At 37.5% G+C, this 11880-nt stretch overlaps 1 protein-coding gene across 6 annotated transcripts in view; it reads right to left on the bottom strand.

Moving 5' to 3' along the window:
- The window catches only part of CEP162 (centrosomal protein 162), a 68424-nt gene that overhangs the window by 19894 nt on the left and 36650 nt on the right, over positions 1–11880 (bottom strand). For 4 of the 6 annotated variants that reach the window (XM_054514151.1, XM_036380066.1, XM_036380068.1 and 1 more), the window contains exons 26-28: positions 10899–10997; positions 8000–8134; positions 3899–6284 (exon numbers count right to left, since the gene is read on the bottom strand). In XM_054514151.1, coding sequence (XP_054370126.1) covers positions 6075–6284; positions 8000–8134; positions 10899–10997 — 444 coding nt within the window. In that variant the 3' untranslated portion in view covers positions 3899–6074. Of the gene's footprint in view, positions 1–3898; positions 6285–7999; positions 8135–10898; positions 10998–11880 lie in introns of those variants that run through there. The other 2 variants (XR_008508258.1, XM_054514152.1) reach the window with 1 other exon arrangement.

Here is an 11880-nt window from a genome sequence, read left to right as displayed (position 1 = left end):
TGTGACGGTGTTCAAGGAGTTCTTGGATGAGGGAAGAGATGAGAATGGTGACTCCATGTTTCAGAAGGCTTGATTTATTATTTTATGATACATATATTACATTATAACTATACTAAAGAATAGAAGGAAAAGTCATCTCAGAAGGCTAGCTAAGCTAAAAACAGAACAGAATGGAATGAATGATAACAAAGGCAGCTGGCTCAGACAGAGAGAGAGAGCCAGCTCTGCTGTGACTGGTCACTAAATCCAAACATCCACACGAGACCAATCCCAGATGCACCTGTTGCATTCCACAGCAGCAGATAACCATTGTTTACATTTTGTTCATGGAGCCTCTCAGGTTCTCAGGAAGAAAAAATCCTCAGAAAAGATTTTCATAAAAAGATGTCTGCGACACATGCCTAACTGGATTTTCTTGAAATTAACATGCTTTGTATCCAACACATCTGTGTTCCAGATTAGAGACCTGCTGATACATTCTTCAGCCACTAAAATGCTGATTAATTCATCCCTTCTTCACCTTACAAATAGGAAAGAGTGAATGGGTTGAGCATTTAAGGAATACAAATTGTGTAGGAAGAGTACAAGGAAATGTTTTTTGTTTTAATGTCCTGTGCCCTTATTACACACCACTCACAGCACAATTTCCTGTTTTCAAATTTGATTTTTGCAGGACTGGCTAGTGTTTAAAGCAACAGGATTACACTTAAAACAAAGCAGAGACTCTTTAAGACTAGCAGGTTATTGCTGAAAATAGTTCCCTAAGACTGAAATGAACCCAGTTCTGAATGAGCACAGCTCCAGTAAAATGTCTCCAGTGCAGAAAAGGCCTTGTTTCACAGGAAGTACATAACTGCAACTATGAAGGCTGTAGGTGTGGACTTTCCTTTTCCTAAATTTGGGAAAAAATCTGTCTCTGATGTAGAATATGGCACTACTTCCTGCTGAGGCACCTCAGTAACTATCAGCTATCTGATGGTTAAACTTTGAAGCTCAATATTGTTCTTGCCAACATGTTGTGGGACTTGTACTAAATGGGGTTTTTATAGCTGATTTCTGGATGGTTGAGCTATTCTTTTTATTTTTTCCTTTGCTGTGCTTGAAAACAGCAATGCTGCTTGAAGGAAGGGCAAATCTATGTGGAATCCATGTCCTTTGCAACAGAGAAATGAAAGGTATTTTTAAGCCATTTAAAACTACCTTTCATAGATCATTTAGGTTGGAAACAGACCTTTAAGATCATAAAGTCCAACTATTAACTCAGCACTGCCAAGTCCCCATCTCAATCATCTCACCCTGTGCCACAAGGCTTTTAAAAGCCTCTAGGGATGGTGACTCCACTGCAGCCCCGGGCAGTCTGTTCCACTGCTCCACGCCCCCTTGGGGGGAAAAAATTCTCAAAAGTTTCAGAAGTTTCCAAATAATGCAGATGAGGTTTTAGAAAAAGAAAATGCTGTTATTCCCTGTAGGCTAGCCTATGCTTTTCTTCTGCTACCTTAAATCTCAGGGGCTTTTCTTTGGGTACAAAGCTACTACTTTGGGGAGTAAAAGGAAGCATTCTGTGTATGGATATTGGCAAAAATGCCTAGATGAAAGGTACTAGATTAAATGACCCAGAGATGATGCCAACTTAACTTACAACACATTTGAACTGCATAATTAATATCCTTCTGCAGCATGTATTAATCCTGTAGAGCTAATTAAGTGTTTGGTTCCTGCTTCTGTTCTTTCCTGACGACAGATCTACTTTTTCATCTTATCTCCCTTCTATATTTAAAGTCCTTCATGCTGCTTTTCTCAGAAAAATAACCTGTCAGTTCCCACTGTAGAGCTCCCACACCACTCCAGAGACACTGTGGCAGCAATAGTCTGATTCAGATTTTTGCTCTGCCTCAAAGCAGAGCCAAAGGCAAATGCAAAAATGTTCTGCAGTCTTCAAAAGCAGCTATTTTAAGGCTGTCCTTCCTTTTTTTTCCCTTTTAAATAAAAACAGATATGTTTTGCCTCAGGGGAAAGGGCAATATATAGCCTGTTAAAAAAATTCATCTTTTCTCAGAAAATCAACTCATTGATGCACTAGAAACAGAAATGTTCTAATCAGAGTAATCTTCAAAATGAGTACTTGGAATATAATGGTGTTTGAAAATGGAATTTTTGTGAGTTTTCTTAGTCCTTGGCCTCAAGCCCCTTCTCAAAACTCAGTACAAATGCATCAGCTGCAGCAGATTTAACTGCAGAGACATAGCTCCTCTAAGCCAGCTATATATGTTTGTTTGCCTAAACATGTCTTGTATTCTGGAAGAACTTACCATGTCAAGTTATTTATCCCAGTTTTCAAAGGTAAGTACTTGCAAAATGATCTTCTATATAAACAAGCTTTAGTTGTGTATTAAAAAAAGAAAAAAGGCAAAACCCCAAAACCTGTGATGTAAAATCAGTAAATGCCTGCTCATAGAGAAGAGAAAGAGAATGGTACAACTGGATTGTCTCCACTACAAGCCAGAGCCATTCAGTCTCTGAGACTACCAGGTGAAGTAAACAGGGTATATTTGTAATAAAAATAAGTATTTATGCACCTGAGCCCTAACCTTGAATACTGTAACACTGACATTTTTGGCCAATTTTTAGCCTTGGATATTGACAGGTAGCAAGGACAGCAGAGAAGAACCTTCTACCACACATTCTCCAATGAGAGCAAGAGAGGCCTGTGCTTTCTTATTTTTGGATGAGAGATATGTGGTTAGCTATATGAAGAGCTACTTTCAATTCAGACTTGTCACTGGATTTCTGTTCAAGAGTCAGGGCAGCACTTGATACATGAGCCCCTCATTCCCTGCAGCAGTGGCTTTGCACAGCTAGTGCTGGTATATTTGTCCTTTTTCCTTGTACTTTCCAGAACAGGTTAAATATGGGAGAGAGGGGCAGACTTGAAAATGTATTATGTGCTATCACATAAAGTCTTCATTCACAGTAGCCTATTTAATTTGTTACATGGGCAATTCTGACATGTATTTCAGAGAACTTGAAATGGAACACACTGCTGCTGTCTCTGCCCCAAGTGCCATGATGAAATCTGATCCTTTTCTGCACATCACATTTTCCTCTCTTGAAGCAATCTAGGTCACTGAGTCACCTAGCCAGCTGTTCACAGGATTTCTTAAAAACTTCAAACAGGACAATTCAAATTATTGTACTCTAGCTGCTTTGCTGTAAACAGATGAAGTGCAGCTAAGCATTAGGCAATGTTTTAAAGATACTACATTTAATCTTTAAATCCATCCATTATGCCTGCTGGAAACGCATGATGAAACAGGATGGCACAAGAAGAGGAAAAATATACATGAGGAGTATATAATTATGTAACTCCTTGGAAGATCACACTGAAATCCTCAGAGAGTCAGTAACAACTTCAGAAGAGAACTTAAAACTTGCACCTTAGTTCTCTAAAAGGACACCCTAACTGCAGCCACTGAAGCCCAGAGAGTCTGTTTCTGTGCAGAGGGACCACTTCATGGTAAATGCTTAAAAAAATGAAGACCATGCTTCAGTGAGTGTACAGCTGCATAAATACCTGTAGGAAAATGGTATTAACCATCTGATAGCTTACAGTAATGGTAAATAACACTATCCCTGCTCAAGTAAAACACAGAGTGAGAATTTAATTCCAGCCACGTAAGAAAAGAGCAATTGCTGAGAACTGACTGTAAGAATTGTAAAAGGTGTTTGAACTGCATGAACACTAGGGCAACCCTCTGTAGCAGACTTAAGCACCATGCACATGAGAGAGTTTCCATAACTAGAAATGCTTCCTCTAGGATTCCTGTCCTAGGAACCCCCATCCAGGACCTGGCCTCTCTGGGAACACAAGGCTTGCAGTAGTTGAAAAAACATCTCTCACTTCAGGTCAGACACTTTAATACAGTGTTACACATACAGCAAATTATACAGGAAATAAATTAGTTGAAATGATTCAATTTTTATCCTTTTCATTTGCAAAACAGGCCCAAATCAAGAAAATGCATTATATTTACACATAGCTGATATTTTATATACAAAGCATTTTTATATTTACACCTTTTATGAATGTAGACTAATACTTTGTTAGATGGGGACAAAATAAAAATACTGACAATATCTGAACATGAAACAATCAAGATCACCATATTAACTGGCAACTGACCATCCTTTTAAAATATCTATATATATGTGTATACAGGCTCATTTTATGTTTGTGTATGTCCCCAAAAGAAAAAACCTTGCACTTAAGCATTGTCTATGTCTATATGGTACAATTTGTTATACTCTTTTGTTTTTTATACATGCTATGCCACATGCTTGTATGAGAGAAAATGCAGGTTTACCTCTAGTCCCTGAAGAATGCAATATATAAACAGACAAGCACAGACCTGACCTATTTCACAACTGACTTAAATGCTAGGTTCAACCAATACTGCAGGTCCTCAGGGACCCAAGGAGTACAGTCTAGCTTTCATCTTCTCTTTGCCCTAAATAAGTAGAGTTGATTGAGATACAACCTCAATATTTGTGCTTGGGAATTCTTAAGGACTTGCAGCCACTGAAACTTCAAACTAATAATGTACTGATTTATTGGGAAAGCATGCCTTCCAACCACCAAATAGTTATCACCATCTATTTTATATTTCCTTTATTTTTATTTGCTGCTTGCTTTTAGCAGCAGGTTTTTCACATATGTTAAGTGCAATAGCCATGCTCATCATCCCCCCCAGGCTCCTCTCTGGAGCAGTGCAGTTCCTACGGCTTCACAGGTTCCTTGGGCTACATTTCCTGGAGTGATGATTCTTCATTAATTTCCTGGAGTGATGATTCTTCTTTCCCTCCACTGGGTCCATCTCTTTCTTAAAAGAAGAGAGCAAAAGTGTAGCACCCTAAGCTACACCTTTGTGCTGCAGCAGGATTTGCTCTATGTACCAGCTCTGCAGCACAGGTGTGTAACTGGCAGGGCCTGAGGAGAGGGAGAAAGCAACAGCCTCCAACATTCAGGCTACTACCTGCCATGATGCCTGTCAGTTCAGCAGAAAGTTACCTCCACGTTTGGTGTTTTGGTCTGGTTTTTGGTTGGGTGTTTTTTTTTTTTTTCCTTTTCTGTTTTTTTTTTTCTTTCTTTTTCCCCTGGCCCCTTTCCTAGCTTGCTAAATATTTTAACTTGAAATTTCCCCACCTACACATCCCTGAAATCTGAGCTTTAGCCCACTGTCTTCACATCTGACTGGTCTCTCAGCCTGTCAAGATCACCTACAGAGGTACTTACTATGTCAGATCCTGAACAGCCCACTGTAAAAACGTTATCAATACAGCCTTCCCTTTTAAAAGGGACACCAGTAGCTACACTCACACTGTATTTTATAGGTTTTTTCTGTATCTGCCCTGTAAGAATTCAGCCAGACCCACTCTGCCATCAATTTTACCAGCACAGCTGGAATAATCTGAAAAGGAAAAAAAGAACAGCTTGAATGTTAGCACCATCAGAAATGCCTGCTCTGTTCCAGCCTTCCAATCATTCACTAAAGTGGAAAGAGGTCTCAAGGGGAGGAATATTATATGAATTGGAGGGAGAGAAGCAAATGTTGGAAAAATACACTTTTCTTGACCTATGGAAATGAATACATCAATGAAATGTAAAAAATGAAATACATCAATGCTATACAACAATGCTATATAACTGAACAGCTTACTACTAAAATTTTCACAAAGGAATCACTATAAGACAAGTTAGAAATCAAACTAAAAATATTCAGGCATGTTCTACAGTCTGTGAAAAAGAAATTCTTCAATGGTAGTTGAGTTAATGGAATAACCTCAATATTCCTATTATTAAAAAATTATGTAAATTTATTACTAATAAAATAGAAGACATACAGTATGACTAGAGTATTGCTCAATGCAAATCTGCCTCTGGACATGAGAGATTCCAGAGAAAATCAGAATACAATGCAATTTACATGTCGCAATAATGATTTTCAATAGCATTTCTATACATAACTTTGAATATTAAAATTCTGCTGCTCTATTTAGCTACTACCTAATCATGTCTTCTAACAGCTGCCTGTCACTCTGAATCCACTGGAATCAGGTGCAGGAATCACAACCCCTTGTTTCTGCAATTCACGTAAAACATCGAGTATTGAATCCAACTCCATTCGAAATTTCTCCAGTTCCTGATTCTTCTCCTGGGCCAGCCTTCGCCACCTCTCAACCTCCTGGGTTTGCCTTACTTCAGAAATGTGCTGTCTTAGTTGGCTTGCCTGAAAATTAGAAGAAAGCACTGTGATTTCCTATGCCAATACTCAGCCAGTGCTGCCACTTTGCAAAAATCTGCCACATCATTTTATCTGATGCTCAAAGCTGAATGCTCGCATAAAGTGGAAGCAATTTGTTCTGAATATTACAAAAATCATTCTGATAGCAATGAATTCCTTTAAATATTTGCATTAATGACAGAAGGGTAGAATTGATTATTGATTAATGACCCCAGGAGAATTTAATTTATCCTCTCCAAAGCAGCAATTAAATTTGAATATTTAAGGCAAAGCTGAGCATATAACATGAAACCCTCTATAAATTAAAATTAACTTTTAAAATTTCCACTTAAATGTGGTATTTAAAATAATGCTCTACAAAACAAAGTAAATCTGAATGACGTGTTGTAGCCTACTACTCTACTTTTAAAAACCACAAGTTCTATGAATTATCAGAAAATGTCTTGTAGTCACAAAGATCTGATTCTGCTGCAGGCAAAGGTCTGAATAACTTTAACATGAATCCCTGGCATAATCCTATTAAGTTACACAACATAAGAAGTGCCATAAGATATCAAAAGCTCCACACCACAATTAATTGTAATAGATCCTTTAAAGAGAGCCTACCACTTAAAGGCCATAATTATCATATTTGCAGTTTGATACAAAGCATAACCGGTTAACTTCATGCTCAGCAATCTCCTTTTCAACACTATTCATTTTGATATAATTCATTTGGGCAACTGTTCAATGCCCCAGTACTGATGGTTAAAGGAGAAAAACTGGGACAAATCAAAACCCAAAGCTTAATATACAACAAGGCAGAAACACTACAAAAAGATTAAATTTAGTACTAATTATGTATACTACTACTTCTTTGAAAAAAGCCCAAAACATGACAAAACATCTTAGTGAATACTATTGGTATTCAGTGGAGCTAGATCACAGAATAGGCAGCAGCAAACACTTCACAGAAATGGTAAAGACATCCTCACATCATATAAAAGCAAATTAATAGCAAAAAATGAACTGTATTACAGTCACCTTTAGCAGGACAGAATGTGAACAAACATAACAAAAAAAAAAAACCAGTGGCAACAGGACTTATTTTTAATCCAATGACTTGTTTTAATGCATGGGTCTTTTTTGAAAGAAAATAAGTATCTGATATAGGAATGTACAAGAAGAAATCCTTCTACAGCAAAAAAAAAAATCTGTATATTAAAAGCATATTCCTTGAGATATGGTTTTAAAATTTAAAATAAAGTAAGATATTACTGTACTTTTAATGTAGCTTTCCTGAATAGGGCTGCAAGGACTAGATAATCACAGTTCCATTGAGGAATATATCATAGGTTAGACTCTGCACTCCAAACTCTTGTCAGTTTTCAGTAGCTTGCTTTCATTGTGAAACTGAAGTATGAAATAATGATATTGACTCCAAAGGTCTGTCTGGAGTCCAACCCTCTGGGACACCAAGACCTTCTCAGACCAGGCTGCAAGGCAGTTACCCAAGTAATCTTAATTAGTACAGCAGGGTCGAGCTGACCAGGCCAGCACCTACACTCACTTGCATTAGCAGGCAAAGACAAAACCTTGGCTGCATAAAAACTACTTTCCTCCTGCAGTGTAAGCTAAATAAGCCTGAATAAATACCATAAAATTACAGTTAAACCAATAAATTGCTCTTGAGAAGTAAATGCAGCTATGAACTGGTGTACCTTTTGAATTTCACGCTCTCTTTCTGCATGTCTGCTCTCTATATGCTTGATTTTCTTTTCCAGGCACAAGAAATGTTTCATTTCAGGACTCTGGCTTTCCCTAGCCTCTCTCAGCTCTTCCAACAATTTTGTCACCTACAGTCAAAAAGAGAATTGATGAAAATTGTTATAATTGTGTTAGGCAGTGTATATACCAGATTCCTTAAAAAATGTATTTGCATTGTTTAATCGTTACATTCAAAAGCTGTAGAAAGGAAGACAAAAAAGAGAAATCTCCTTTGTTCAAAAGCTTTAACAGGGACTCAGGGACTTAGGATTTTTCATTTCTAAGAAGCAGCTTTAGGACATGAAAGTCTAGTCCTCTTTGATAAATCTGGTGCTGTTAATAATGTTATGAAGGGATTGTGTTCTGTCACATTTTTTACTTCATACAACAAAAGTTAACAGAGAATATTATGATTAGATGTTCTTACACTTTCCCTTCTCACACCCAAGATAAAGACCAAATATAAAAGATGCCAATGTATTTCTAAGGACTAAATTAATTAGACATGCTGCTAAGAGAGATGATTACAAGCCTGCTTAATGTAAGCTTAATAATTACCAGATAAAATAACTTGACAATGACTTAAAACTGATTTCCTAATCCTCCAGAAATTCAGGGAAGTTTTCTTATAAAGCCCTACTAGTTTATTCTCATTCTTTGCCTGTTCTAAGTAACTTGATATTCCTTCATCCAAAGTATTTTTGGTCACTCTTAATGTGCATAAATAAACTAAAGTGACAAATTTGACACCTTTATGATAGTCCTTAGCTTCCCTTAGCCAATATATTTGAGAGCTGCTACCCCTCTTCAAGCACTCAGTCATCCTTGCCTCTCTGCTGTGAATTCAGGTAGCTGGAAGCTTTGTGTCCTCATAAGATGTTATCACTCTTACTGAGAAGTGACTCTGAGGCAGCTTACTATTACTTACACATTTCAAGGTGGCTTTCTAAAATAACAAGGCCTGTGTCAGTATGTTTTTGCCTGTCCATTACTCCAGCAGTTTTGAACCTGTTCAGCCACATTTTTCAGAGGAGCAGAAGTCTTAGTTTCAAATGATCTGAGCAAATGAATGTCTGCTGCTTGGCTGCTAAAGGGAAGGGCTGATGTGTGGTTTCAAGTATATAATTAAACACAATTAAAAAATCATAGTGGAAAGATCTCATGAAGGGAAAAAAGCCCCAGGAGAAAAGAGGCTCTGTCTATTTTGCCAGCGACAGAACCACGTCAAATACAATGCAGTGCTATGTGCAAGCTGTTAAGGAAAGGGAAGCACTCAGTTAATGGAAAACATCCATGAACAGCATTTCTGAGATTAGTATTCAAATAAAAATCTTCCAAGAAGCCTCAGGAAAAACTGCCTTTTTGGATGTACCACTATTTTAGACACAGGACTCCATCCTATTACCACTGAGGTGCTTTCCCCTGTCACTACTATTTCCATTTGCAGGTCTGGTTGTCTTCTTTTCTCAGCAAAACTTATTGAACCTTTTAATGCTAAAGATGTATTTTAAAAGCAGTACAGAAGTTGTGCTAGAGGGCAAAAGCAAGGCATAGATATTTTTCTCTGTACAGTCTTGCAATGATTTCTGTAACAAAGACACTCCTTTACATTTTCTTAAATACCAGCACCTTGAAGTTGGCCTCTACCATGTGGGTGATCTCTTAAACCATCACTGTCAATAACCTGTAAAGCAGTCATAGAGGAAACAACAACATTTGTCTCATTGTACTCTTGCTCTGTTTTTCCAGAAGAAGTATTACATATACTGACACCACTGGAATGAAACAAGATTTGCAAGGAAAGCCAACACCTATATGAACCCAAAGTCTCAGCCTCTATTCTGCAAACAGAATAATTAAACACAACTTGTTTAATAGGACATCTTTTTTCTCCCCCTACAAACCCACAGTTTTATAGAAATACTTCACAACAGAGGTGGAATTTTGCATGTGTAAGATAAATACCCAGATAAGTCTGAGTTTAGTAAGATTAAGATTAATCACTTGTATTAATCCTTGCAAGTTAGAGTATTATCAAAATTAAGTTAAAATTAATGATCTTCATACATCAAGCAGATGGTGAATGAAGCACAGGCACAATGCTGAGACAGGCTACATCCTCCTGAACAGGAAATGGCAACAAAGACTGCCACTACTTCAAGAACAGCAAATGCATAGCTAGTGATTCTAAAAGCTTGAGCTAAAAGGTGGACACCAATTTGATCCAACATTAACCCAAATGCAAGGATAAGAACAAATGTAAATTTTAGATTATTTGCTATTGATTGAAGTAGAAGATTAGGAAAAAAACAGCCAATATACTTCTCTCAAAACCTATTGAATTTCATAACTTTTTTAGCTAGCTCTTAAGACACATTAAGTTTCATAGATAGCAGAGGAGAAAGCCAAGAATGTAACTGCCTAAGTCAGTTTTATGGCAATGGAGGATGAAAAAAGAAAAACTTTTGAAAACAGTAATAAAAAATCCTCTTAATTAAGAGGAATAAAGAAAAAGTCCTGTGGTCTATTTACCACTACCCAGCATAACTCTCAGAGGATATGAAAATCTGGGTTAACCTACTGATCAAACTTCATACAGATGTCAGACATTTCAAACAAAATAATAATAAAAATATTAACATCAAAAAAGGTCAAAGTTTTGCATTCTGTTCTGTGTTGTTCTCCTGGTCACACTAGAAAAACCTTGCATTCTCAGGGATAATTGATGTAGAAGCAACTGACAAAGATTTTGTTTCTAAGACTTATTTTACTACAATATTATTTCAGGCTTGACATGAATTATGATGAAAACCCTTATTAGACTAAGGTATCCCCATTGAAATTTAAATATACCTCTTTTTGTAGAAGTTGTTCTCTTATTTGTGAAACTAGAAGAGCTTCTTGACGTCTCTCTTGTTCACCAAGTTGTTCTTGAAGATGTTTTATTAATATCTAAAAAAGGTTTAAAAATCTTTTGTCATTAGCATACACACCCATGACAACATGTGAAAACCAATGCAGGAGAAGTACAGAAAAAAATAAGCTGCACTGAGAAAGTTGGGGCTGTTCAGTCTGGAGAAGAGAAGGTTGTGTGGAAATCTCATAGCAACCTTCCAGTATCTGAAGGGGCCTAAGGGAATCCAGAGAGACTCATGATCAGGACCTGTAGTGATAGCACAAGGAATAATGGGTACACATTAAAATGGAGGAAGTTTAGGTTAAATATTAGGAAGAAATTCTTTACTGTGAGGGTAATGAAACACTGGAACAGGCTGCCCAGGAAGGCTGTGGATGCCACAAACCTGGCACTGTTCAAAGCCAGGCTGAATAAGGCCTTGAGCAACCTGTTCTAGTAGGAGTGTCCCTGCCCAGGGCAAGGGGGCTTGTGAGTATGATCACAAGTATGATCAATGATCTCTGAGGTCCATTCCAACCCCTTCACATCCTATGTTTCTGTGATTGTAGCACTGCAGGTGTAAGTGCTGTGTGCATTAACAACGCTGCCTCCAACATGTGTGTGTGCATGGGCTGTTAAATAGCACACAGGTACATATGTAGTACATGAAAACAAGCCTCAATCTTCAAGTTACTTTCCTCATTTTTAAATGTTAAATAATCTGAATGAAACAGCTCTTTCTACCCTTTATACCATGTGTAAAATAGCCCAGAGAAGTGGTGGAATCACCCTCCTTAGACATACTCAAAAGCCACCTGGATATGGTCCTGGATGATCTTCCTGAGCAGAGCAGTTGGACAAGATGACCTTCAGAGGTCCCTTCCAACCTCAGCCATTCTGGGATTTTATGAATACTGTGGCACAGGATGATTTTTGAAA

The sequence above is a fragment of the Molothrus ater genome, chromosome 3 (genome assembly GCF_012460135.2).
Source record: "Molothrus ater isolate BHLD 08-10-18 breed brown headed cowbird chromosome 3, BPBGC_Mater_1.1, whole genome shotgun sequence".
Classification (NCBI taxonomy): Eukaryota; Metazoa; Chordata; class Aves; order Passeriformes; family Icteridae; genus Molothrus; species Molothrus ater.
Note: the sequence above shows the minus strand (reverse complement) of the source record. Positions and strands in the feature narration are given on the sequence as shown.